Consider the following 25933-nt stretch of genomic DNA (forward strand, 5'->3'; position numbering starts at 1 on the left):
AATTCCTGTTCTTCCCCCTTTTATTTTTCTCTCTCTCCCTGCTTCACTGGTCTCTAGAATAGGTACCTTAAGGGGAAGTTAAACGGTATACCTGATTTCTCAGGGATTCTCAGCCCAGGCTGCATGTTGGAATCATGTTCCATTGGCGCCTTTAAAAAAATATAAACTCCTGGACCCACCCCAAACTCATATCTCCGATGGAGAATCTGGAAGTTGCTTTTTTGTAGAGCTCCCTAGGTAGGTCAAGGTAGGTGACCAGCGCCCAGAAGGCTATCTTTTCCGGTGAGAGTTGTTGACATCCGAAAGTTTTCTAGCTCAGCTAAGGTTTGTGTAGGCCAAGGGCGATGAAAATCCTAATTATAGAAGCATGCTTTAGCCATCCAAGTTCCAGCTATAGAGAGAATGGTTCTAGAGATGGTGCTAAGATGACATCGTTATTTGGGCCTGGAGACTCTCTAATTGTATAGTGTTCTGTAAATCCTGTGAATTCTTAATAAATTCTTATTCCCAAACTACACTTTTCTCCCTGAAGAAGCATTGGTAGCAGAGTGTAGAGTGGGTTTAGAGGCTGAGGGAATCACTGGAGACTGAGGTTAAAATAATTCCTTAACAGTGAGTCACTGTAACTATAGGTGAACAGGTTCAACTTTCTGAAACTCAGTTGCATTATCTTTAAAATGAGCATAATAGGACTGGAAATGTAGCTCAGTGATAGAGTGCTTGGTCTAGCATGTGGGAGGCTCTGGGTTTGATCCCTAGTACAGCAAAATGATAAATGTATAAAAAATAAGAACCTAATAATACTGTGTACCTGGAAGCACTATTATAAGGATAAGAAAGAATGTGTTAGAAAATATTTTGCCAACTGTAAATTGCTATAGTCATGAGGCTTTTTGTGTTTGTGTGTTTGTGGTGCTGGGGATTGAACCCTGGGCCTTGTGCATGCAAGACAAGAACTCTGCTAACTGAGCTATATCCCCAGCCCATCATGAGGCATTTTTTATTACAAAGCACTGGACAGGAGTGGTAACAAGGGAATTTTATGAAAAGAGAGGGGAACCACTAGGTATTTGGCACTGAATACATGTCAGCTCCTAGGCTGAGCCCATTTACATGTGCTTGTTCTTTGAATCATCAGTCTTTTTTTAAAAAATATTTTTTAAATTATTGATATACCTTTATTATTTATTTATTTATTTGTGGTGCTGAGGATGGAACTCAGTGCCTCACACATGCCAGGCAAGTGCTCTGCCACTGAGCCACAACCCCAGCCCCCATTGTAACAGTCTTGAGGTGATAGTTAGAGTTAGGCCATTTGTCATATGGTTATTTTCCTACAATGAAATTATAAAAACTCTTAAGGGGCAAATCTAGGCATCTATGGACATGGCAAATAACAAAAGTACTAAAAAATTTAAAGGACACTTGACCCTGTTAGCCTATAAAGTAATCCAGGTGTTTGGACATGAGATAACATTGAATAGCTGAAAGAGCATGACATGCATGTCTGCAGTGCCTGAATTCAGCATAATTTGTCTACACCGTGTCATGTGCTGAGGATATGATGTGAAAGAACAAATCTTTATAGAGCTTGCAGAGAATGCAGTTGAGCACACAAGAAGGCATAAGGTAGGAATAAGGGTTATCAATAGAGGAAGTACAGAGGCGCTTGACCACTGAGTCACATCCCAAGTCCATTTTTGTATTTATTCACTGAATTGCTTAGCACTTTGTCTTTGCTGAGGCTGGCTTTGAACTCGTGTTCCTCCTGTCTCAGCCTCCTGAGCCGCTAGGATTACAGGCATGTACCACTGCACCCAGCGAGACCCTTACTCTTATTAAAGGGTTTGGGTTAACCCAAGAATATTGGGTTTTAATGCCAAGGAAGAAGTTGAAGGGCTTTAATCAGGAAAGTGGAAAGTAATGGTGGTGACATGACCTATTGTATTTTTAGAGAAATCACTTTGGCTGCCATGTTGTAGGTTAGATTGGAAAATGAAAAACTGAAAGTTGAAATTTGGATAAATAGTCGTTAAAGTATTCTATGAGGGTGGTAATATAAGATAATGATGACCCATAGTCAGGTAGTGACAAAAGAAATAGAAAAATGGGTGGGTTTAATTTAAGAGGTAAGTAAAGAAGACTAAGATATGGCCAGAGAGGTCTGGGAAAAACCATGAGTATGGTGTTTAAGAGTTTGCCAATAAGGAGTGGTCAATTGTGTTAAATATGGCTTCCAGGTCCAGGAAGTTAAGAACTGAAAGCATTTACAACATTTATAGTGAAGGAGATCCTGGATCAACTTGGTGAAAGCAATCTCAATGACATAGGAGTTAAGTGTCAGGACAGAAGTACTGGGATGCAAATAGGCAAAACTTATTATAGAAGCACAGAGTTGAGTTACAGAATAAGAAAACAGGGAAGCTTCCTGGAGGAGGCTACCTAAGTGGAGTACTCAGGGATAAATAGGAGTTAGTCAGAAAGAGGCAGAAAAAGAAAATCCAGGCAGAGAATCATGTGTGCATGCTCTTTGGGTCTACGAAAAATAACTGTGTGACTTTGGGCAATTACTTCACCCATTTCCTCATTTATAAAATAGGGATGGGTAGTCCTGATAGTATTTATCTTATAGGGTTGTTGCCAAGATTGAGATGATTTATGTAGAATACCTGAGACATAATAGGGACTCAATTACTGATAGTTCATTTCCCCACCCGCCCCAATTAAAGCATCACAATGGACAATTTTAAAAAATGAATTTAATCTCTCTCTAGAAACATTGTATTGATTTTACAAATGTCTACATTTGGTTTTCAGTTCACCAAGATGATGTCAGTACAGCTAGGGAGATGCAGCACACACCTTCACTCCCTCTGTCTCTGGAAGAGAAACCAGATTGTAGAGGGCATGGAGTACAGAAGCTAACAGAACTGGAAATGGTAAGACAAAAAGAGCAGAAACAGTTGGTGTGACCAAACATTCTAACATGCCCGACTGTTACATCAAATACAGTAATTTGGGGATTGGAAGGAGACAAACAAGGAAAATCCACTCAGATACAAGATGATGGAGTTTGCAAACCAGTACTTTACCTCAAATTGACAATTAGTATAGAACAAAATGCTATTTTAAAAGCACATGGTTTGTACAGGTATTTGTTTTTTTGTAATTTTTGTAAAAAAGTATCAAAACTGTGTCTTTAAATATATATATATATATATATATTTATACAGGTGGCTTTTTAAAAATTATTTTTATAGCACAAAGTGTTTGCAAATGCAGAGGGTTTCTGCCAATTCTTGACTGTGCACATGGTGCATAGCCTGAATGAAGAGCTTCCTGATTTTTTTATATTAATTGAAAATTTTGAAGCTATAATTCCTCCACCTTCTAAATTCTTCATATCCTGTAATTTCCCAATATCCTAAAAATATAGTGTGAGAAGACTCTGATATTATCTTCATGCATTTATGGGAAAGGAAATTTTCTCTGAAATGTTTTAACTGCTAACTCATTTATATTCTGTGACGAGCGCATGGCCAGTTTTGGTGTGGATTGTATTTCTGTGGGATGCGAATGGCCCTCCCCATTCCCGCTAGTGCCTGACTGTACAGTGACTAGGATCTCCTTTCCAGACTCCACATCTTTAAAACTTCTAGTTTTCTCACAGTTGAGAAAAATCTAAGAGGCTCTTGACAACATGGCATGCTTCCATGAAAATCACATAGCCTTTATATTAGTTTTCATCAACCATATTAAGAAACCTCTAATTCAAGTTTATGAAATGCAGTCAACATTTCCCTTTGGCCACTGGAAACTTGAGGCTGAATAATGTCACGTCTGCAAAGTGCTGGCAATGCATCTTACATTTTCCATGGTGTACTTAGTGCCTTGTTCACAATAATGACCAAGAAATGTTTAATTAAATCAGAAATTAAATATAAGTATTTTATAAAGTGCTTATGTTGAACCTGACTCCATCCAGCCTCATTTCTTGCTAAGTCATGGTGAGTCTTTTATTCCAGTTACAATGAACTACGTGCAGTTCCTTAAAGTCTCCATGCTGATTCATGCCTCTGTGTCTTTGCAGTTTCTTCTGCCAGAAGCAGTCTGGACGCTCCTTCTTAATTTTGAGACTTAGCTTAAGGTCACTTCTCCTATGAATGCATCATTCTTCATCTCCTCAGGTAGAATGACCCCTCTCTCCTTGTCCCTAATGGTACTCTAAATTGAAATCTCTTCCCTTTTTGTTTCTACATGTCTCCCTCTGCTGCTGCTGTGAGCTTCACAAGGACAGAAAATATTTGATTGACCTTTACATCTGCAGTTCCTGGCATACAGTTGGCAACTAGTGAATGATTTTAGGGGATGAATATGCTGCAGTCACATAGAGATAACTGAAGAGATCAGTAGTACTTATTGCCATATATTTAAATCCCATCTTATTCTCTTTTTGCCAGTTGAGGTTATTTTAGTCTGTTTTATATATAATCATGCTATCAAGAATAAATATTAAATAAAGTTTTTGTTTTCCCTGTTTCTAGAAGACCATTTCTGCCAGTGCCTTGGTAAATCCACTAGAAAGATAGCTACAGATAGAAAGCATGTTTGATACGGTGTTTAGATAGCTTCAGGATGTCTCCTGGAGAAGGAAAGGGAGGAAAAGGACTAGGCTGGCTTCTTTAAATAAAGGAAATATTGTCTTGATGAAATTTTTGCCCTTTTGGCATTACCTACAAGTTTTCTTCAGCTCTATCATCCAATGAGTCTGTGATCTGTTATTGGCTGTAGATAAATATACACAGGAACAAAAGGCAACAGAATTGTAACTGCACCTCAAAATAAGGCCCAAAAAGCCTCCAAAAATAGGAGGAGAGTGGATTTGACTCCTCAGATGTCATGATCCAACACAGGACTCTCCATTTATTTCTTGTAGGTTATTCTCATAGCTGAATTTCTCAGGACCATCAACACAAGTACATCATGAGGAAGTTGTAAAACAATGTCCAAGCTCTGGAACAGTTGTTTAAGAATTTAAACAAGATTAGGAGACCATTAGTAGAGCAAAGTCCTAGGAACAGAATTATAGAACTGTAGATTGTCTGCCTGGAGATTTTAAAGGGCATCAAGTTCATGAGACATCCAAGCTTCACTGAGTTGGGGGCGTCTGGAGGGTGGGAGTGGGGAGACATTTGCTTCAGAGTGTCAGGTTCCAGGTATGTTAAGGTTAGATACATGTCCTCTGCTCCCACGTAAGCCAAACACTTCCATGTTGTATGTGTCCCTGGTTGTGGAGAGGGAGTGAAGTGGCGGAACAGCAGAGTGAAGGAAAGACCATACTTTGGATGAGACTGAATTCCTTCTGTGACTGTAGGATTGTTTCTGATGGTAGATCCCACAGATAAAAAACAGTACTTCTCTCCACCTGCCCCAAGGCCCAGGAAAAGCGAGCAGGAAGGAGGTGTCCATAATGAAAAAAAGATCTATACATATAACCAGAGTATTTCCTTTTATTTACAAACCAGTAAACCAAATCCCTGTGTGAACATATATAGCCAATATGTTGTACTATTTTGTATGCCACTTCCCCTCAAATATGACTTCAGGTTTAACCACTTCAAGTTTTTCTGATTTAAGCCAAGATTTAGTTTCATCTCTATGCTCAAATGATGGTAAGAAACCTATTAATTTCTTTAAACTGTTTTCCCCACCTAAAGAAAATGGTAGAAAGTGAGGGGAAAGAACAAACAGAGATGTAACAAAACCTATTCCACCACCGTTATCTTCACCCACAGCATGTCTCAGAGTTCAGTGCCTGAGTGAGTCTCTATAGTAAACATGGGCTGTTCTGAAAATGTCTCCACTTAGCTAAATAAGTTAGGATGGCAGCCTTCAGGGTGCTTCAGAGGAAGCTTACTGAATTCAACCCCAGTGTCCTGAAGGAAACTGAAGACATTACTCGAAGAGCTGAACTTAACAAGGACTTGCTGAGGTTTAGGCATGTTCTTTCTTGAACTCATGAATACTTCTGGCACTATGTATAATATCTGTACACTGACCTTAGCCACAGACAAGAAGCCCCAGATGAGCTGAAAGGCTTTTCCTGGTTTATTGGGGTCTCAGGAATAGCCAGAGGTAAAAAGATCTGTCTCTTCACACCACATATTTGTACAAACCTTGGTATCTGTTTTCTGAGCCAAATTTCCAAAGGTTTCTCTGAAAACTACAGATACCCCTCTTGTGGACTATTTTAAAATAAATCTATTTTTATGATTTGAACAGTAACTAGAGGTGTGTCTCTTCTCTGCAGATTTCTCTCTCACACATACATAAACACACACACAGAGTCTGTGTGGTGGGCCAGTCATACCAAAAATAAATACTTTCACTTCTCTAAATGTTTTATGGAACTAATGTCATTTTTGAAATATGTTAATAAATAATCTAAATGGGGGAGGGAGTTGAAGTGTTTGTTCTTTTTTACTTATGTTGATGGATAGCCACAAAGCATTATCATTGTATTTACAAAAAAACAAAACCCCCAAACCCAAAAAATCCCCCCAAATCAAACATCCTCTGTAAATATAGTATTTAAATGATGAGTAAGGTACTGTACCATCGGCCCCTGTTTGGTTATGTACAGCAGGTTAGTCACTCAGCAGTAGCCATTCCATGAATTCCTCATGGGTAGTGCAACGAGTTAAAAAGTGTATAAAACATTATACATATAAAAACTCTCACATCCTTTGGATGTTTGCAGTTCATCATAACTTTGTGGTTACCTTTTCTGCAACATAAATTAAAAAAAAAGTTACACATCCACACGCTCACTCACACAGACCATATGTAGAAACCCATTCATCCAATCATACACCATCCAGAGAGAGTAGTGCATGGGACCGAGCTCCATGAGGCACGAAGGGGTGGTCCCATCCTCAGGGCAGTCCATCATCTTCAAGGCTTAATGCCACTCGCTGGGGAGATAGACCAAAGAAATCATCATTAGATCCATAAGAGCTACTATTTATTATCTACAAAGTACCACTCATATTATTACTTTATGGGTATTAGCTCACATAATCTTCAAACTATGCTGAGACAAGATTTATCATATTTTGCAGTTGAGAAAACAGACTCCATGAACTTATGTACTGTTTGATCTGGATCACGTAGCAAGTGGCTGAACTAAGTTTGATACCAGGTCTGAGTAAGTCCAGAGCTGTCGCTATTTTCATCATTCTATTCTGTCTCTGTAAAGCAGGGTGGCAGAGATCTAAACTTTCTTCTCTTCCACGATTCAAGGTTGGGTCAACTTAAGTGGATCAGATCTGTAAAACATTAAATCCTTGACTTTTAGTGACTTGTCTCCAAAATGCTAATCACAATTAGTTTGTAACATGCTGCACCCTCCCAACTGATTAAACAGAATTGGAAGGAAGTGCAAGTCATTAAATTCAGTCCCTGTCTTCCTTATCCCTGCTTTCCAGTCACAGGATATAGACTCCCCTCTGCCACAAATGCTAACCACTAGATAGTGAGCCCACTAACCCTTCAGCCAGTAACCCCTTGTGGACAGTGGATTTAAATTCTTTCCTATACTGATGTGAAAGTTGTGTCTTTATATCTTATGTGATTCCCTGATTCTATGCCTTAGACTCAAAAACTGAGTTCTACACAGGACAATCCTGGTAGAATTCTGGTTCTGCCACTTCCTGGCTATGATCTTGGACAAGTTATTCACTTTCTATGAGTCTCCAGTTTTTTCTTTGAAATTTATAGATAATGTGTGAATTCCTTCCCTTTATTCTGTTTTTTGTCTCTAGGATACACATCTAGCTTTCCACAACTGGTCCTGATATAATCATGTTTGTTATTCTTCCATTTCCTCCTTTGGACAGACCCTAGTTTCATTTTCTCACAGCTATGTGAGTTTAAGCTGGCCACTTGACTTTTCTGGGACTTTATCTGTCAAATGGAAATAAAAGGACCTACCTTATAGGGCTGATGTGGAACCAAATGAAATAATTCATGCATAGTGTTTAATATAGGACTTCATCCACATGGGATCTGGAGAATTCTAGATCAGCCTAACCAGTGTAAGTATCTTCCATCTCTGAACATTCTACATGTGATAAAAAGCAATTCCACTGCCTTTCAAGTCATCTTTGGCTTATTTGTGGTTTTCTGTGAATGCCATGCTCCACTAACAGACCTTTGAGACCATCTTATTCTAGTCCTGCCACCCTCCCACTCTAGTCAAGGCAGATCTCTAAGGCCAAGATAGGTCCTCATAGTGATGGCAGAACTACCTGAGAAAGGGACAGGGAGAAGACAGGTTGAGAATACTGATTTACAGAGCTTTTTTCTTTTTTGATTGTAAGAGCTTTAAAGTTATTTACCCCATGATAAAATTGAAAGAGCATGGGCCTTTATGTAAATAAAGACTGGAGTTTGAATCCTGGTTCTGCCACTTCCTGGCTATGATCTTAGACAATTTATTCAATTTCTATGAGTCTCCAGTTTTCTCATCTGCAAAATGGGGCTAATAATATCAACTCTATAACATAATTTTTTTTTTATAATTTTTATTGTTGGTTGTTCAAAACATTACATAGTTCTTGATATATCATATTTCACAATTTGATTCAAGTGGGTTATGAGCTCCCATTTTTACCCCATATACAGATTGCAGAATCACATCAGTTACACATCCATTGATTTACATATTGCCATACTAGTGTCTGTTGTATTCTGCTGCCTTTCCTATCCTCTACTATCCCCCCTCCCCTCCCCTCCCCTCCCCTCTTCTCTCTCAGCCCCCTCTACTGACATTCGTTTGTCCCCCTTGTATTATTTTTCCCCTTCCCCTCACTTCCTCTTGTATGTACTTTTGTATAACTCAACTCTATAACATAATTTTAAAGATTAAAAAAGAAAATGTATGTGAAACACTGAAAACAGTGTCTGACACATAGTAGGTGCTCACTAAATCCAATTTCCTCATTCTGTTAACTCTGTTTCTCTGTAACTGGCAGACTTGGGCATTAGACTTCTCAGGAGTAACTCCTCCTAAGTCATTTCCTTTTCTGGAAATAATGCCACATGCAAAGTGCTTTGTAATTTACAAAGTGCTATCTTGTTTAAACTTTCTAAGTTCAGGAGGGTTATTCTTGTTTTACAAATAAAAGTAAGTAGAGAGAAGTGACTAAGATCATGCGGCTACAGAATGGTGGAACTGGGAGACATCTTTTTACCGAAAGCTCAATGCTTCTGGCACTGTGCTCCTTTGATCTTTAAAAATTGTTAAGCAACTGTTTGCTCGGACTGGCCGAGGTTAAGGATCCTCAAGGCCATCTGCTCACCCTTCTCATTTGTTCAATTTCCTTTCTCATGTCTCCCCTTTATGAACAGTTTGCTTCAGAAAAAGTTCTGTTTGCTCTGTACTCAGTCATGTTCTGCACATGCCATTTCCTTGGTCTGCCACTAACCCAGGTTTCCTTTTTGCCCCACCCAGCTTACAGTTTGCAGCCTTCCAAGACCAGAAAGCCTTCTAGATTGGCTGCACCTGCCTAGGTTCAGGCCCTCACTCACCAGTCCCTCAGGCTCAGAGTGGCACTGCCCTACCTTGCACTTGACGACAGGCAGCTCGGAAAGAGGGTTCTTCGGGAGTTGGTGCAGCTGTGACCTTGGTTCCCCCGGCAAGACAAAAAGCTCCTTGAGGGCAGGGGCTGGGTCTTCCAGTTCTCTGGTCTCCCCAAGACAGGGCTCTGCCCACAATGGGCGATCAAAGCTGCTGATTGCCTGACAGGGGGATGTACTGGATGACCTCTGAGGTCACACTCAGCCCCCTGACTCTGCTGTACAACAATGATACCTGCTCCAACCACTTTGTGGTTTTTACTTCCCCAACAAGTCATGCTCTCTTGTGCCTTTAAGCCTTTGCACATGCTCTCTCTAGAATGCCATTTCCCTCCTTCTCTACCTGGAAAATTGCTATTCATCTTTCAAAGATACAGTTCATCTGTTACCTTCTCTGAGGCATTCCTTTCCCAATTCCCCAGACAGAATAAAGAGCTCCCTCATTGATGTTTCCATAGCATTTGTTCAATAAATACTTGTTGGAAGCCAGCTATGCTATGCTAGGCACCAGGAAAACAAATTAATCATGTCAGATCCTGCCCTCAAGGATCTCACACTCTAGAGGGGACCACTAAGTAAAAGACAAATGGACTGTAGTGTGACAGGTGCTGGGATGGAGAGAGACCCATGTGACCATGGGAGAACAAAGCAAGCCAAGGAAAGCTTCCTAGAATAAAGAACTCCTAAGCTTCCACCATGGCACGCAGCACACAGTTGTACGAATGTATATTAGCATCTCTAACTCTCCCAGCAGCTCCTTAGGAGCAACTGCATTTCTTAATTACTTTTGAACACTCAATGTCTAATGTGGTGCTTGGCATATAACTGGCATACAGTGTTGTTGAAACGAATACATTCACATTAAATGGCCACAGTTGCCCTTCTATCCCAAACATGCTGAAAACTCCTCAGCAGAAAGAAAGGCCTCTGGCTTCTTTACTACCAGGAAGAGACTCTAGGTACAAGGTGGTCCTGCTACCCTGCTACCCTAACAACCTACCTCAGGATATCTGTATTCCCCAGTGCTTGGTACATGGTGGGTTCTTGATAAATGTTAAGGAAGGAGAAAGGAAGGAAGGTGTGGGGAAAAGGAAGGAAGGGAGGATGGAAGGAAGAAACTTGCCCAGCAAGGAATACTTACTGCAGGATAGACATGGCCAATCTGAGCAGTCCTCCCTATATGGAGCTCGTCTTCATCTTCTTCTTCTGTTGTTTTCCTGTACACTGGGTTGTCAAAATTCATGCTCTTGGTGTTCTTCCGCTTCCAGTTTCTCCAGATCAGGTAGCCACTCATGCATAACAGAGCTATTACCGCTAGAGGAAGGGACACATTATACTGGACATCCAGGAGGCTCCGGCTCATGGCCCAGACCTCAGTGCAGATCCTGCCACCTCTTCAACTTCACTGCCCCTTGCCTTTTGGGCACTGTTTCTGCTGTTTGGAAGCCTTTCTCTCGTCTCTTCTTTCCTCCATTAGCTACTCATCCTTCAAAATCCACCTCAAATGATAAATCTTTTCCATTTGCTGTAGACAGAGTCCATTGTTCCTTCATGTATGCTCCCAGACCACAGTATCTTACTTTACTGGAACTGTCCTCCCAGCTCAACTGAACCTTGGTGGGCAGAGACTGTCTTACTTATCTCTCCATGCGCAGTGCCCAGCACTGAAGAGGTGCTCAGTTGACATGTGCTAAACAAAGGAGTCAATTTTTCCCCCTTTGCCCTATTGCTGCTGCTTCCTGGAATCTCTTAAGAAAATCACCCTTTTTATAAATTAGAGAGTGGAGAGTGGGATGAAGCTATGGCCCCACCAAAGAGGGGCAAGACTAGAAGGGGATACAGAGGGCAACACAGGCTTTTCAGTTAGAATAAATGAATTTATTAATGAGTAAAGAAGGCTGTTGAGAGCCACAGCCGAAGGGGCCCCAGCAAACTTCCAGCTGCCAGCTGATGATTGGCTCACAGCGGCCCCAGCAAACTTCTAGCTGCCAGCTGATTGGCTCCTCTGCGGTGATGCTCATTGGGCTGTTTCCCCACCCTTTCAGACCACTGAGCTGCTCATTGAGGGACTTTTTGGCTCCGCCCACGCAACCCAGCCAATCAGCCTCAAGAGCAGGAGGAGTGGGGGAGTTGAGAGGCTTGTGGGAAGCCGGTGGTGGCAGTTGGGCTCTGAGGGAATTCCTGAAGAGCTCGTGTGGTGTGGCGTGTGTGTTATAAAAATAAAGTTCATTTCTGCTTGATAAGTGGCTTGTGAATTGTGTCCAGCCAGACTGCGGCATTTGGTGGCCCGTAAGGGGATTAGTCACCACTCCTAGGCCTCGAAGCGTTTGAGTGGCTTGTTGTAATGGCCAATGTTTTGGCCATTCTTGACGAGAGATGATGCGAAGGTCTGCACCTGTATCCAGTAGCCCATTAAATTCATGTCCTTGAATATTTAATTTTAGCATGGGGCGAGAATCTAAATTTAAAGAAAGCATAGCCCAATCTACACCTCTGGAGCCTAATCCCCTGGAATCTCTTTCTACAGTACGACTGGAAAATTTATCATGTAGGCTGGGTATTATTAGTAACTGTGCTATTCTATCTCCTGGTGAAATTACTGATATACCCTTTGGAGAACTGGCTATAATTTTTATTTCACCTTCATAATTGGGATCAATTACCCCAGGACTTATCATAAGTCCTTTTAGAGTAGAAGAACTGCGTCCCAATAATAAGCCTACTGTTCCTTTGGGAAGAGGTCCTTTTACCCCTGTGGGAATGATTTGAACTCCCATCTCTGGAGTTAGTATTGTTCTGGCGGAGGCGCAGATGTCCAATCCTACACTTCCTCTGGTTTGTCTAGTGAGGGATCTAATGGACAATGTGTCCTGGGCACTACCCTGATGGGGTTGCTGGGTTCCTCCAGTGCCCTGTATATTTGTGGTCTTGGGCCCTGGAGCATTGGGCCTCCCTGTCCATTTTTTGGCAATGGAGCCCGATGCCTTTCTCCACGATATCATGGATAGACACCTGGTCCTTGTTCGTTTTTTGATAACGGAGTACCCTCTATGGTGGTTTGAGAACGGCATTCATTAGTCCAATGTCTCTCTCTACGGAATCGTGGGCAAATACCCGGTATTCTACTCCTTTGATACCTAGTTTTGTTAAACCCTCCTCCTATGGGGCAATTCCTTTTAAAATTTCCTGTTTGTTCACAATTGTAGCATGTTTTTGGCCTGGCATCTAAAACCTGTTGTACTGCAGCTGCCAAGTCTTGCCTTTGTTCATTAATGTCTCTACATAATTTAATATATGTGTTTAAATCTTCATGTTTCCATGGTCTAATGACTTCTCTGCACCAACGATTCACTTGCTCATAAGCCAGTTGTTTTATTAATGGCATTACTTGTTCTGTATTCCCCAAAACTCTGGTAGCTGTTTGAATAAGCCTATCTACAAATTCAGCGTAAGATTCATTAGCTCCTTGTATTACCTTAGATAATTGACCTTGTAAACCTCCATGTCCTTGTAAAGTCTTCCATGCCCTAACCGCCTCTGCAGCAATTTGTGCGTATACGCCAGGATCATATGCAATTTGTTGCTGCTGATCCTCATAAGGTCCCTTTCCTAACAACATATCTAAATTTCTCTGAGGATAACCAGCTGCTGCATTTCGCCTAGCCGTCTCCTTGCAAAATTCCTCATTGGCAACCTTCCATAACAGGTATTGTCCTCCATTTAGCACAGCTTTACACATACTAGCCCAATCTGCTGGCGTCATGTTCAAGTTGGTAATGGATTCGACCATGCTTACAGTGAAGGGTGCTTGAGGACCATAGGTTGTTACAGCCTCTTTTAGCTGCTTCACTGTTTTGAAATCTAAAGCATGGTGAATTCGCTGCCCTCCTGCCTGCTCAAATACAGGGCATGTTAATATTTGAGGTCCTGACTCAGGATCCCATCTATCAACTACGGGGGTTGGGGGCCTCCCAGCATATGGAAGTGGCGCTGTTGGTTGGACACTTATGCCCTCTGGTGATAGAAAGGTGTTAGTAGCAGTCTCCTATTGTAACTTTTCCCCTGATGGCTTTTTCTGCTCTAAACTTTCCTCCTTTGTCTGACTAGCTCGAGAGACCTTCTGTTTTTTTTTTTTAAATATTTTTTAGTTTGATGGACCTTTATTTTATTCATTTATTTATATGTGGTGCTGAGAATTGAACCCAGTGCCTCACACATGTGAGGCAAGCACTCTACCACTGAGCCACAACCCCAGCCCAAGAGACCTTCTCTTTTACTTGAATTTTTTCCTCTGTCTGACTAGCTCGAGAGACCTTCTCTTTTACTTGAATCTTTTCCTCTGTCTGACTAGCTCAAGAGACCTTCTCTTTTACTTGAATCAATATGTCTTCTCCTTCCTCTACCATTGTCTGAACTGAAGGCTTTGGACTAAGCAAACAAGATACGAATGTCCACAATGGCAACGTGCCAACTGGCAGAGTCCCTGGGCTTTTCTTTTCTATTCTTTTTAAATCTTCACCATGATGGTTCCATTGTGATATATTTAACAACTCCTCCTTAAAAAGCCATGGGCTACATTTTTGTATTGTATTAACGTATGCCCTGACTGTTTTTGATTTTACTGAGATGCCTCCTTCCTCTAACAATTTACTTAACACTCTTTCGGTTTGTTTTTACTAATTTCTGATCCCATATTTCTACTATAATACAACCCAACAAGATGACGCCAAACAAAACGGAAACAGAATGAAACAAAAGTGGAACAACAAAAAGTCATTATAATAGCCTTTCTATCCTCCTGAAATGTCCATCCGTCCTTTCTCCCTATCTGTTCCTCAGATGCAAATAGTTTTTCCTCAGATGTGAGCCGTTTTTCTTCCGTCTTACACATCTCCAGGGACAGGCAACTTAAAACAAAAGCGAAACAAAACAAAAGAAGAATCTTAAAATGGCTACCCATCCTCTCGCCCTGCCCTCAGGGGTGAGCAGTTTACCTTATCACTTACCCTCAGTCGTTCCCCATACGGGCAACCAAATGCCACAGTCTGGCTGGGCACAATTCACGAGCCACTTATCAAGCAGAAACAAACTTTATTTTTGGAACACACATGCCACACCACACGAGCTCTTCAGGAATTCCCTCAGAGCCCAACTGCCACCACCCGCTTCCCACAAGACTCTCAACCCCCCTCTCCTCCTGCTCTTGAGGCCGATTGGCTGCGACCAGTGGGCAAAGCCAAAAAAAGTCCCCCAATGAGCAGCTCCATGTTCTGAAAGGGCGGGGAAACAGCCAAATGAGCATCACCGCAGAGGAGCCAATCAGCTGGCAGCTAGAAGATTGCTGGCGCCGCTGTGAGCCAATCATCAGCTGGCAGCTGGAAGTTTGCTGGGGCCGCTGTGAGCCAATCATCAGCTGGCAGCTGGAAGTTTGCTGGGGCCCCTTCGGCTGTGGCTCTCAACAGAAGGCAGCACTCTTTAACAGAGCTGGTTAAAAATGGCAAGCAGCTTCATAAGGCAGTAGGTAATCTCTGCAAGTAGTCTAGTGGAGGCTGGATGATCATTATTTAGGATATCTGATGCTTTTATATCATGCTGTTATTGATGGGTTTCTGTTTAAATAAGATGGTAATCATTGATACCCACTAAAAATAGGGACAAAGTAAGGATAGTCATTATCACTGCCACTATTTAATGTCCTTGAGAGATGTAGCTGTACAGTAAACCAGATAATAAATTGGAAATTGAAGGGAATAAATACGAGAAAGGAAGAAACCAGACTGCTGTTACTTAACAAATATCTGTATGTTTAGAAAGTCCTAGAGAGGCAAGTGAAAAACTATTAGAAATAATTTTAGTTTGTCAAGAATCAATATAAAGGTAGGCCTGGTAGCGCATGCCTATTATCCCAGTACTTTAGGAAACTGAGGCAGGAGGATCACAAGTTCAAAGTCAGCCTCAACAACTTAGCGAGGACCTAAGCAACTTAGGGAGACCCTGTCTCAAAATAAAAATAAAACACTAGGGATATTGCTCAGTGGTTAAGCACGCTGGGTTCAATCCCTGGTACCAAAAAAAGAAGAAGAAAAAAAAAGGAACCAACACAAAAAATCAATAGCTTCCTTTTTAGTCAGCAATAACCAATTAGAAAATGTAATGAAAAAAGAACACATACATAATAGCCCAACAAAATCTATAAAATCCTGGAATAACATAATAAGAAATGTGCAAGTCTTATATTATTTTTAAATTATTCTAAAGGGCATTAAAAAAAGACTGAAATAAATAAAGATGTGATATTCCTGGATAAGAAACTTCAATATTGTAAAATATAAATTCTTCCCACTTAAATTTATATATCCAAAATGATTTCAATAAAAATCCATCATAATTTTTATAGAATCGACATGATTAAAGTTCATCTAGAAGAGAAACTGAACAAAAATATCCAAGAAAATGCTGTGAGCATAACATATCACAGAATGCTATGAGTATATAGGAATAGAAATACAATTTGTAAAGTAGAATAAACAGCCCCAAAATATAGGTATGTGAGAAAGATGGCAATTCAAGTCAAAAGGAAAGGATAGACCAATAATGGTTTTGGAGAAACTAGGTAGATTTGTAGGAAAAAAAAAATAGTTAAATCTCTCCCTTATACCACATACTCTAAATTCCAAATGGAAAATCTAAATACTAAAAACAGCTTAAAGTATAAGAAGAAAATATTGGGAGATATTTTAATAAAATTCAGAGTAAGGGAGGCCTTCCTAAGCAAAACACAAAGCTCAGAAATCATAAAAGATTAACACATCCGATACTTATAAATTTTAATTTATGCATGGCAAAAAATACCATAAACATATATAAAAATTAAGTAGCAGATTGGGAGAAAATATTCATCACATAATTAAAAAGGTTTTAATATTCATCCTGTATAAATATTTCTTTCTTTTTTTTGTACTGGGGATTGAACTCAGGGGCATTCAACCACTGAGTCACATCCCCAGCCCTATTTTGTATTTTATTTAGAGACAGGGTCTCATTGAGTTGCTTGGTGCCTTGCTTTTGCTGAGGCTGGCTTTGAACTCGCGATCCTCCTGCCTCAGCTCTGGAGCTGCTGGGATTCCAGCTGTATAAATATTTCTACAAATACAAAAAAATGAATAGAAAAATAAGACTGTGAATAGGAAATTTAAGGATGAAATGTAAATAATGGCCAAAAAGCTTATGAAAAGATATTCTCTCAGGAAAATAATACTTATCTTTCGCCTCTTGGATTAGCAGAAATTTAAAATTTATTGATTATATTAGGGTGGGTTATATCAATGAAACAGCACGCATGTCTTTCTCTATAGAACATAGGCTGATGGGAATGGGGTTGATTTGTTTTTCACTCACTCCACTCAAAATAAGGCTGGAATAATAGTCTCTATCATCATCTTATTCTGGTTAGCCCTTTCAAGGTCAATTCAAATGCTCTCTTCTCTGGAGTTATCTTTTCTTCCACTGTTCCTCCACAGAATTATCATGCTGCTATTATATCAAGTCATTATTATATCATGCCTCTATCTAATCTGTCATGCCTCTGTTATGTATTAATATCTACCTTATATGATTATGTTAACTGATTAAAGATTGAAAGTTCTTAGTCTTTATTTTTTTCTTCTCTGCATTCTTGATATAGCATTCACAAAGGGGAGAAGTTTTTTAACACATTCATTAATTAACTCACTACCATATTGAGGATTCTCAGGATCAAAGAACAATGTCCCTATCCTGAAGGTATTCATGGGCATGTAAAGGAGAAAAAAACTATGAATGGACAATCACAGTTCAAAGATACTGTGAAGAGAGGAAGCTGGCATGAGACACATGTATGAACATCGGGGTAGGGGAATGATTTAACTCCATGGTTCTGTGTGAGGTCATAACCCATACTCTGACTGTATTGAATTCCATCTAGTTCAGCCTCTCCATTCCTATCCCAAACCATTTCCCATTCCTGGCTTTGCTCATGCTGTCTTCATGCTTTCATTGCTCTTGATTTTTCTTCACTTGTCTGACTCGGCTATAAATGTATCTCATGTATATGTGATGCCGAGGATGGAACCCAATGCCCCACACAGGTGAGGCAAGTGCTCTGCCACTGAATCACAATCCCAGCCCCATCATCATGTATCATTTCACTAGGAAACTTTTCCTGCCCTCTTTCTTCCTCTCTCTCCCAGGCTAAGTTAAGTACTTCCTCAACACTTTCACTAAACTCAGTGCATAGCTTAGTCTTAGGACTTACCATGTCATAATGAACTTATCTATGTTATGTGTCTTTTCAATAAGACTTAACTTGTGTAGGACAGGACCAAATCTTATTCATCTTTAGTCACCTTTCCTCCCCTTAATCACAATTTGGCATATAGTAGCTCCTTCATAAATGTTTGTTGAAAACCAGAAAGAAAGCAAAACAGTATGACCTATTCAAGGGATGGCAAATATCCCTACTCATTTGTTCAACATATATTTAATTTTCTATCATGTGCCAGACTTTGCTAGGAGCTAGGGAGAGTAGTAAGCAAGAGAGACACCAGCCCTGTCCTCAGGGAGCATTCAGTTGGGTTTCATGTGGTGGGAGTGCAGAGTATGAATGAGAGGGGGTGAGACATGCAAACTGGATCATCACTTAGGGCCAGGTCCTAAAGAGCCTTATGTGCCAGGCTAAGGAATAAAATCAGGCTCAGGAGGTGACAGGAAAGCTGCTGGGGCAGAATGAGTCAACAAGGCAAGTCAGTGTAACATGTTATCCTCCCTCTAGTGCCTTTTCCCAAGAGCTGGGCAGGGTCTCTCTTTTCTCTCCAGTGACAAGGGGCCACACTCACCTATGGGCGCAATAATCCCAATGACAGCAGCAGTAACTGTTGAGCCCATCTTGCTGCCTTCATTCCCATCTGCAAAATACAAACATTGGCAGAATAATGCTCCATTAGAGTGAGTCCAAGCCTTTACTGGCCTCAAGTAGTAAGAACTACCCAACTGCTTCTCATCCTCACTTTAAATGATGATTGGCTAATGATTAATAGTACAGTATTCCTAAATGCTATCCAACTCCTGTGAGGCAAACAGGACAGAGGTGTATCTCCATTTCACAGAGGGAGAAATTATATCTTAACAGATAAGTGACTGAGCTGGGACTTGAACTCAGAACTGGTGACTCAAGCCCCACACCCTTCAGATAGCATCACAAGCTGGGGAGTATGCAAGGCAGGGTGAGCACTTAGATTTTTATGTTGCTGAATGACTGGATCAATTGCATTTTTCAGCCACTGTTTATTGCATTGTCTATGGTACTGATGGTCTGTCTGTCCATCTGTAGTAATAGTGTATTTTTCTTAAGTAATTAATGGGGCATAATAATGTAATGGAATCAAGAGCCCAGGCTCCTGCGTCAGAATTTGGGGCTCATGTCCCATTTTACTACTCATTACTTGTGTGACCTTGAGCAAGTTTATATAAATATAAATACAGATATAGATTATATGTCTGTGTCTATCTATCTATCTATCTATCTATCTATCTATAAATGAAAATAAACACTATCATGGTATATTTCTTTATCTTTAAAAATGGAGATAACATTATTATTTTCCTCTTAGGGAAATTGTATTGATTAAATGAGATAATTCATATAAAATATTAGCACAGTCCCTGATATAGCCTTGCCTGGTTCAAAGAGGGCAATGCATGGGGTATGGATTGTTGTGAGACCTACATCTAAAAATACAGGCAAATACACATTCTAAACTGGAAAATACTTGGAAAATGTCCTGTATTTTCTAAAAAGTATGCTGTGTCATCCCTTCTCACTCTCACAAATATCTTCATTATAGTATATTTACAGTACTTTGTAGCTTAAAAGCGTTTTTCCTTTGGATCCTCTTAATATGAGGCATGAAGAGGAGCTGTTATCCACATTTGCTCCGAGTGAGGAGATGACTGTTCCCTGGCAATGGCCCATCCTTTCAGTGTATCTGTTTTTCTGATTCACCTCAAGTCAATCTCACTATTGAAGGGAGAAGAGGGCTTGCATTGCTTACAAAACTAACTGTGGAAGTGCTGCCATCCTCTCACTCTGGGGCCACAGCAAACACTGAGAGTGAAATTAAACCTATTGCTTGACAAGGCCCATGGGGAGGTCAGAGGCTCTGTCCCTAGATGAGAGGAACTGGAATTGATGTGTTCCACTTGCCTCTCCAAACTTCAGGTGAGTTCTCAACTCTAAAAATTCAGCTTCTGCTGGCAAAACGGGCCTAATCAGAAAGGTGTCACCAGGCTGCTTGGTTTCTGGGCCATCCATGAATAGAAAAAAATGTTAAAACAGTTTATCCTTTTAAATGAACTCCCCCTGGCAGGTAACTTAATTAAAAAGGTATTTGCTCATTAATGAGATAAAATAGTTCTAGCAGTGACAATTACTGTTCCCAGTGATTTAATAAGTGGCGAACTTAATTATTTTCAGCCCAGGGTATGGGAACAGGAATGAGTAGACCATAGCTAAGGATGTTAACATTTGGGCAGCTCACTGAGGATGCTGGGAACTGAGATCAGAGCTTTCCAACCCTGAGGGACACCCTTCCTACACGTCAATAACTCATAAAGCGCAAATATACATCCAGGTAGCAGAGGCTATTTATGTGCTTCCATTTATACTGCCTCCTTTGTCTCTTTTGGCAAACTTGGGAAGCAGGCAGGAAGTGCGTTGTTATTATTTTCTCTTTGTAGGGAAAGAAAATGAGGCTGAGAGATAGGATATAGCTTCCCTACAGATCCCCTATAAGTTAGGGGCATCTACGACTCCTAAATCACAGTTGGCATTCTCTTTCCCTCTGCTTCTTCCTCAGAGATATGCAGCATTCAACTCTGGTCTGATCTCTCTTCCCACACATTCCCATCCTGCTTCCACAGGACCCTCCCATGTCATGAAAGAATACAGAGCTCATTTCCTTACAATGCTGGGAGTGGTTGCTGGTTGCAGGGCTTGGGGTAGATGGGCTGATGCTGGGAGCCCTGGGGACACTAACTGAGCTTGGGACGGGAGCTGCCAGGCTTGGTGTGTCTGTGCTGTGGTTCTGGTAGGTGGGGCTGTGGATGGTGGTCCCAGGTGCTCTTGTGGTGGCAGCTACTGTCCTCGTCGTAGTAGAGGCTAACGTCGTAGTTGAGGTAGATTGAGGTGCTGGAGGGAAAAGACCATGGAGGTCACTTGGACAGAGCATTTTGTTGCTTTAGTGCCTAAGTTATTGTCTTGATGAATTACACATAGAAACTTATTCTCAGGGCTTAGTTCAAATGCCACTCTGGTGAGACCCTGCCTCATCCCTCTGAATAGGCCACGATCTTCTCTTGATTCAAAAGATGAGTCATTAAACCATGCTATAGAATTAAGTGTGGGAAAGACCACTGTAAAAGACTAGAGGGAAGGGAAATCATAAATCTAGAAGCATTTTACTGTGGTATTATAATATCATTAGGTTTAAATTCTTAATCCACTTTAAACAATGGAACCTGGAAATCATATATGGTACAGGAAACCTGTGCTCATATAAAAGGTCTTGGCTTTACACCAAAATTGGGAAATAAACATAATTTATGTTGTTCAAGTATTATATGATGATTAGTCCTAGTCACATCACAAAAGGGCTTCTAATGTAGTTCTAGGTAAGAAATAGGCAAACACATAACCATCCATTTAGTATATAAATAGTAACTAAAGCCATGGAGATAAAGGGTTCTTAACTTGAGGTTTTCGGGGAGTTCCAGAAACCACCTACAAATTGAATTTAAAATATTTTGTGGCCAGGTATGATGGCACATGCCTGTAATTCCAACTACTTGGAAGGCTGTGGCAGGAGGATCATAAGTTCAAGGCCAGCCTCATCAACTTAGTGAGACCCTATCTCAAAATAAAAATAAAATGTCTAAGAATGTAGCTCAGTGGTAGAGTTCTTGCTTAGCATGTGTGAGGCCTTGGGCTCAATACCAATACCACCACCACCACACACACACACACACACACACACACACACACAAAACACACACACACATACACATATACATACTCTAACAACTGAGTTTTATATTATTATTATTATTATTATTATTATTAATGTATATGTGCATTTTTTTCTTGGGAGAAGAGGAAACCTTGACAGGCCTCTGGGAACATGCACATTCAAGGAAGGTGGAAAAAAAGGAGTGTGCAAAGGCAACAAGTAGCCAAAAAAGATGGAGGAAAACTAGGAGCATACTATGTCCCAGAAGTCAAGGGGGAGATTTCTGCCAGAGGCCACCCCTCCTGGAAGCTCTGCTTACCTCGATAACACCTCTTCATGTCTGGGCCCAGCCACATCGTGTCAGGACAGGCACATGTGTACTTGGGAGAATGGCTGGAGATTTGAGGAGCAGGAAGGCACAGGTACTCACAGCCTCCATTAGGCTGGGCACTCAGCTCACAGGCATCTGCAGCTAATGGCAGAGAGAGAGAGAATTAGGGCACAAATAGGACATGCTGTCTTCCCACCTCCCGTTGATGAGGCTCCTCCCGCTTGGCTTACTCAAAAAGCTTTCCCTACTTATTTGCCCCCATCCAAGGTCTTGCACATGCTAGGTAAGCACTCTACCAACTGAGCTACATCCCTAGCACCCCCTACAATTTTATTGAGCACCTTCCAATTCTATACCTCGTGCTTTATTTCTATTCTCATTTGATTCTTACAATTCTGAGAGATGGGTGTTATGTTACATTCCAAAAACTCATGACCCCACCCCCATACCCCATGACATATGCCACATCTCTTAAATTTCTAGATCTAGAATCAGGCACCAATCCTATCTCCTTACCCTCCTTTGCTTCCCCATCTTCACCCTGAGAGCCAACATTTCAGTTACAGTTAGAATTAGTATATCCTAGTAATAGGGAACAAGACAACCTAGAGGAATGATCCTGGATTCTATATCCAGCCAACAGCTGACTTACTGTACAGACCTATGACACATAAGTTTATACTACTGCAAAATGGGTAAAATAGCAAATAAGAAGTAATGTGTCATAGCAGAAGAAACTCTGGAATCAGACCTGAATTTAGATTTTAGTTCTACTACCTGCTAACATTAATTTATCTCTCTAAACCTCAGTTTCCTCAGCTGTTAAAGGAGAATAACAATATGTAACCTTTGTAGGATCAGAAAATATAAGAAATTTATATATTTATTTATACCCAGCCTTATTTCGCAAAAAGCTTGAGGCAAAATAAGACAAAATATGTGATGATAAAGCACTCTATCAACAAGAGACAGTTGTTATGCTGAACCGTGATATAAATGTGAACATGGTCTGTTTCATGGCAGGAGAGGACCAGGGGGCCAAGGACCAGAGACGAGGGAAGGCTCACCTCTTGGCTGCTTCAGTTCATGGAAGATGACAATATCATGTGGATTGTTGAGGTTCTCAGCCAGGATGGAGATTTCTAGGCCATTGAGCCGATTTGCACTGAAAATGGCTTCGTTCTCCAGGTCTGTCCAGAATACCTTGTCCTGTAAAGGCACAGATATGGAGGGTAGGAGGCCTATAGTCTAAGCTTATGAACTCAGTCTGAGGGCTTGGACCCAAATTATAGTCATAAGAATTGCCCTGATATTTCCCCTGAGCTATCCTAGCCACAGATTCTCAGAGGACTGAGAATTAGCTTATGATCTATGATGTCAGCTCTCCTGGTTCCCTTCTCTCTTTGAGGATTACTTGGTGATTCTGTTCTTTGACCTGAAGGCCACAAACTAACTCACTAATGCTAAGCTGGGCCTGATTCCTGGGCCAGTAGAAACCCAAGGTTAGATCTCTATAGTTATTACTATCACTGGAGTCAGGGACCAAGACTGCAGAGGATACATGAGCTACTGAGGACTATCTGCTGCTGGGCTTACAGCCTCTGATACAAATCTAATACACATAAGTCCATGTGGTTAGTCCATTCAAGCCTACATGTGCATCTGCAGGCAATCCACAGTTACTGTGGTATAATCATGCATCCTTATCCACAGATCCAGACTCACACCTAAATGTTCCCCTATACACATAAAGGCATACTTGTACCTAAATAAACTTGTCTAAATACTGGTGGACATATTTACATCAATAATATGATACAAGCACCAGTGCATACAGGAATGGATATTTTTACTCTGATGTACTATACATACACATGCACATACACATACTTTACACATAACACAAATATGCTCGAGCACACATATATGTGTCATATGTGTCCAAACACACCTGCCTTTTGAAGCAGGGGCTGAACTTAGAGGTGGAGCTTTGCCCACAATTCCAGAGCAATGCTGAGTGAAGCAGCTCCAAGAAAATATTATCAAAGCCCACCATAGACTACTGTCTCCTCATTTTTTGTTAGCAGAGTTAGTCTCAGGGAAGAGACTGATGTGTAAGATTCTGTCTTCCTTGTTCCCCAGGAGGAAAGATTGTTGGGGTCAGGGCAGCGAAGGGCCCTGACTCCTCACCTTCTGGGGAGCTTCTTGAGGACTGGGATAGTGTCTGATTTATTTTTATGACCCCAAGTTCTGGTAAAGGTCAACAGAAGTATGCTGAATTGCATGGCATCTCTCAGGCCATGTCCTACAGAAAATGACTCTAAGGAAACATATTCATTCCATCTTCCCTTCCTCCCTTTTTTGGGTGCTGGATGCTGAAGTTGGAAGCATCCATATCTAGCAGTCACCTATAAGAAGTGCTCTGAGAGAGGCTTCTAGGAAGAGAGCACAGGAAAGACTACCAGGCCCTTGTATTCAGGCAGCTATCAATCTGTGTACAAACATGTCAGCTGGCTTCCCTGTTCCTTTGTTTCCATTTGGACAAGTCTCAGGGAGGCATCCTATTTGAACAGCCTTCTCTAGGCTTCAGCTTCTTGGCAGGGTCATGCCTCCCTTCACAGGGCTCACCTCAAACACAGCTATCCCAAAGGGGTGGCTTAGGAAGTCAGGAGAGAAAATCAGCATTTTTCTGTTGCTTCCGCTGAAGTCAATGCTGGACAGCTGGTGCAGCTTGGAGTCCACCCAGTACAATCGCTGGTTCAGTAGATCTTGGGGAGGAAGAAGGGGAGGAGGGATCAGGGTTAAGACATTTGTACCTCCCCACTGCCTACATTCCCAGGCCTCAGACTGCACCCAGCCTAGGGCAACAACCATCAGGGAATGAAGCCACTGGCACCATGAGGAGGACCTAGAAACAAGAGCCATGGAGTTCCAGACAGTCATCAGGATCAAGCACTAAAATAGGGCTCACCTAGGGTGATTCCGTTGGGCCATTCAATATTGTCTGATACCAGTGTTTGCCGGTCCACACCATTGAGCCCAGACTTCTCAATCTTGGCCTGGAACCCCCAGTCAGACCAATACATGAACCTGAAATATAAAAGAACTCAAATTGGCTTCTTGTTAGGGATATGATTGGGGTGGGCTGATTCATTAAGACTCAATGACCCACGGACTAGTTAAGGATTATACATTGTAGGAACTAGGAATACCTCTGAAATCCTTTGGAATCATCAAATATAGAATTAGCAGACACTTTAGCCTTCATCTAAGAACCTTGAGAAGCTTAGACTCCCTGATTCTACACAGTCTCAGCTGAATAGTCTATGAGCCCATCTTTCCCATTTCTCGAAGCTCTAATCAGAGCCTTAGCGTGTCAGTGTGGGAAGGGTTCTGCAAACTTTCTCTTTCTTGGTTCAGAAAGGAGAAAGTGGATGACCTTCTCAATTGGGTAGCCCTCCCTGCTTCTGAATCCTCAGGCCGACTAGGATTGGTAGCAGCTGACCATTGTAATTCCAAGATAGTGCATTAGACCTCACTCCTTTGTAAATAGATCCATTATTAAACTCTATTCCAATATCTTACTTTGAGTATGCAGTGCATTTCCTGCTAGGACCCTGACAGAGCCATAATGGAATAGGGCAAGTTTAGGGACAGGATGTAGCAGGTGCTGCACCAGGTCTCATGAGAACATGCAGTGAACAGGACTGAGGTGAGGGTTAATGAGGCCGCAGAGTGTCTTCCCAGAGTACCGTGCTGGGAGCACCTGACTCATGCTCAGTAAATGGCAGCTATTACTTCCCAAGGCCTCACAAACATGCTCATGTGGTCTGACTTGAAGAAGAGTATTTTGTCATTTGTTTAACAACTAAAGAAACAGCACAGGAAGAAGCTAGCAAGGCTTCACATGATACTTCTATTT

At 41.2% G+C, this 25933-nt stretch overlaps 1 protein-coding gene across 3 annotated transcripts in view; it reads right to left on the bottom strand.

The window, feature by feature from the left end:
* Positions 1-2739: 2739 nt before the first annotated feature.
* The window catches only part of Lrp8 (LDL receptor related protein 8), an 81375-nt gene continuing 58181 nt past the window's right edge, over positions 2740-25933 (bottom strand). For 2 of the 3 annotated variants that reach the window (XM_071617848.1, XM_071617847.1), the window contains 9 exons: positions 24983-25101; positions 24640-24779; positions 23079-23220; positions 22000-22152; positions 20639-20863; positions 18513-18581; positions 10781-10953; positions 9625-9801; positions 2740-6974 (listed from right to left, as the gene is read on the bottom strand). In XM_071617848.1, coding sequence (XP_071473949.1) covers positions 6936-6974; positions 9625-9801; positions 10781-10953; positions 18513-18581; positions 20639-20863; positions 22000-22152; positions 23079-23220; positions 24640-24779; positions 24983-25101 — 1237 coding nt within the window. In that variant the 3' untranslated portion in view covers positions 2740-6935. The remainder of the gene's footprint in view (positions 6975-9624; positions 9802-10780; positions 10954-18512; positions 18582-20638; positions 20864-21999; positions 22153-23078; positions 23221-24639; positions 24780-24982; positions 25102-25933) is intronic. The other variant, XM_071617849.1, reaches the window with a different exon arrangement.

Source organism: Marmota flaviventris, chromosome 10, assembly GCF_047511675.1.
Source record: "Marmota flaviventris isolate mMarFla1 chromosome 10, mMarFla1.hap1, whole genome shotgun sequence".
In the NCBI taxonomy this organism is placed as follows: Eukaryota; Metazoa; Chordata; class Mammalia; order Rodentia; family Sciuridae; genus Marmota; species Marmota flaviventris.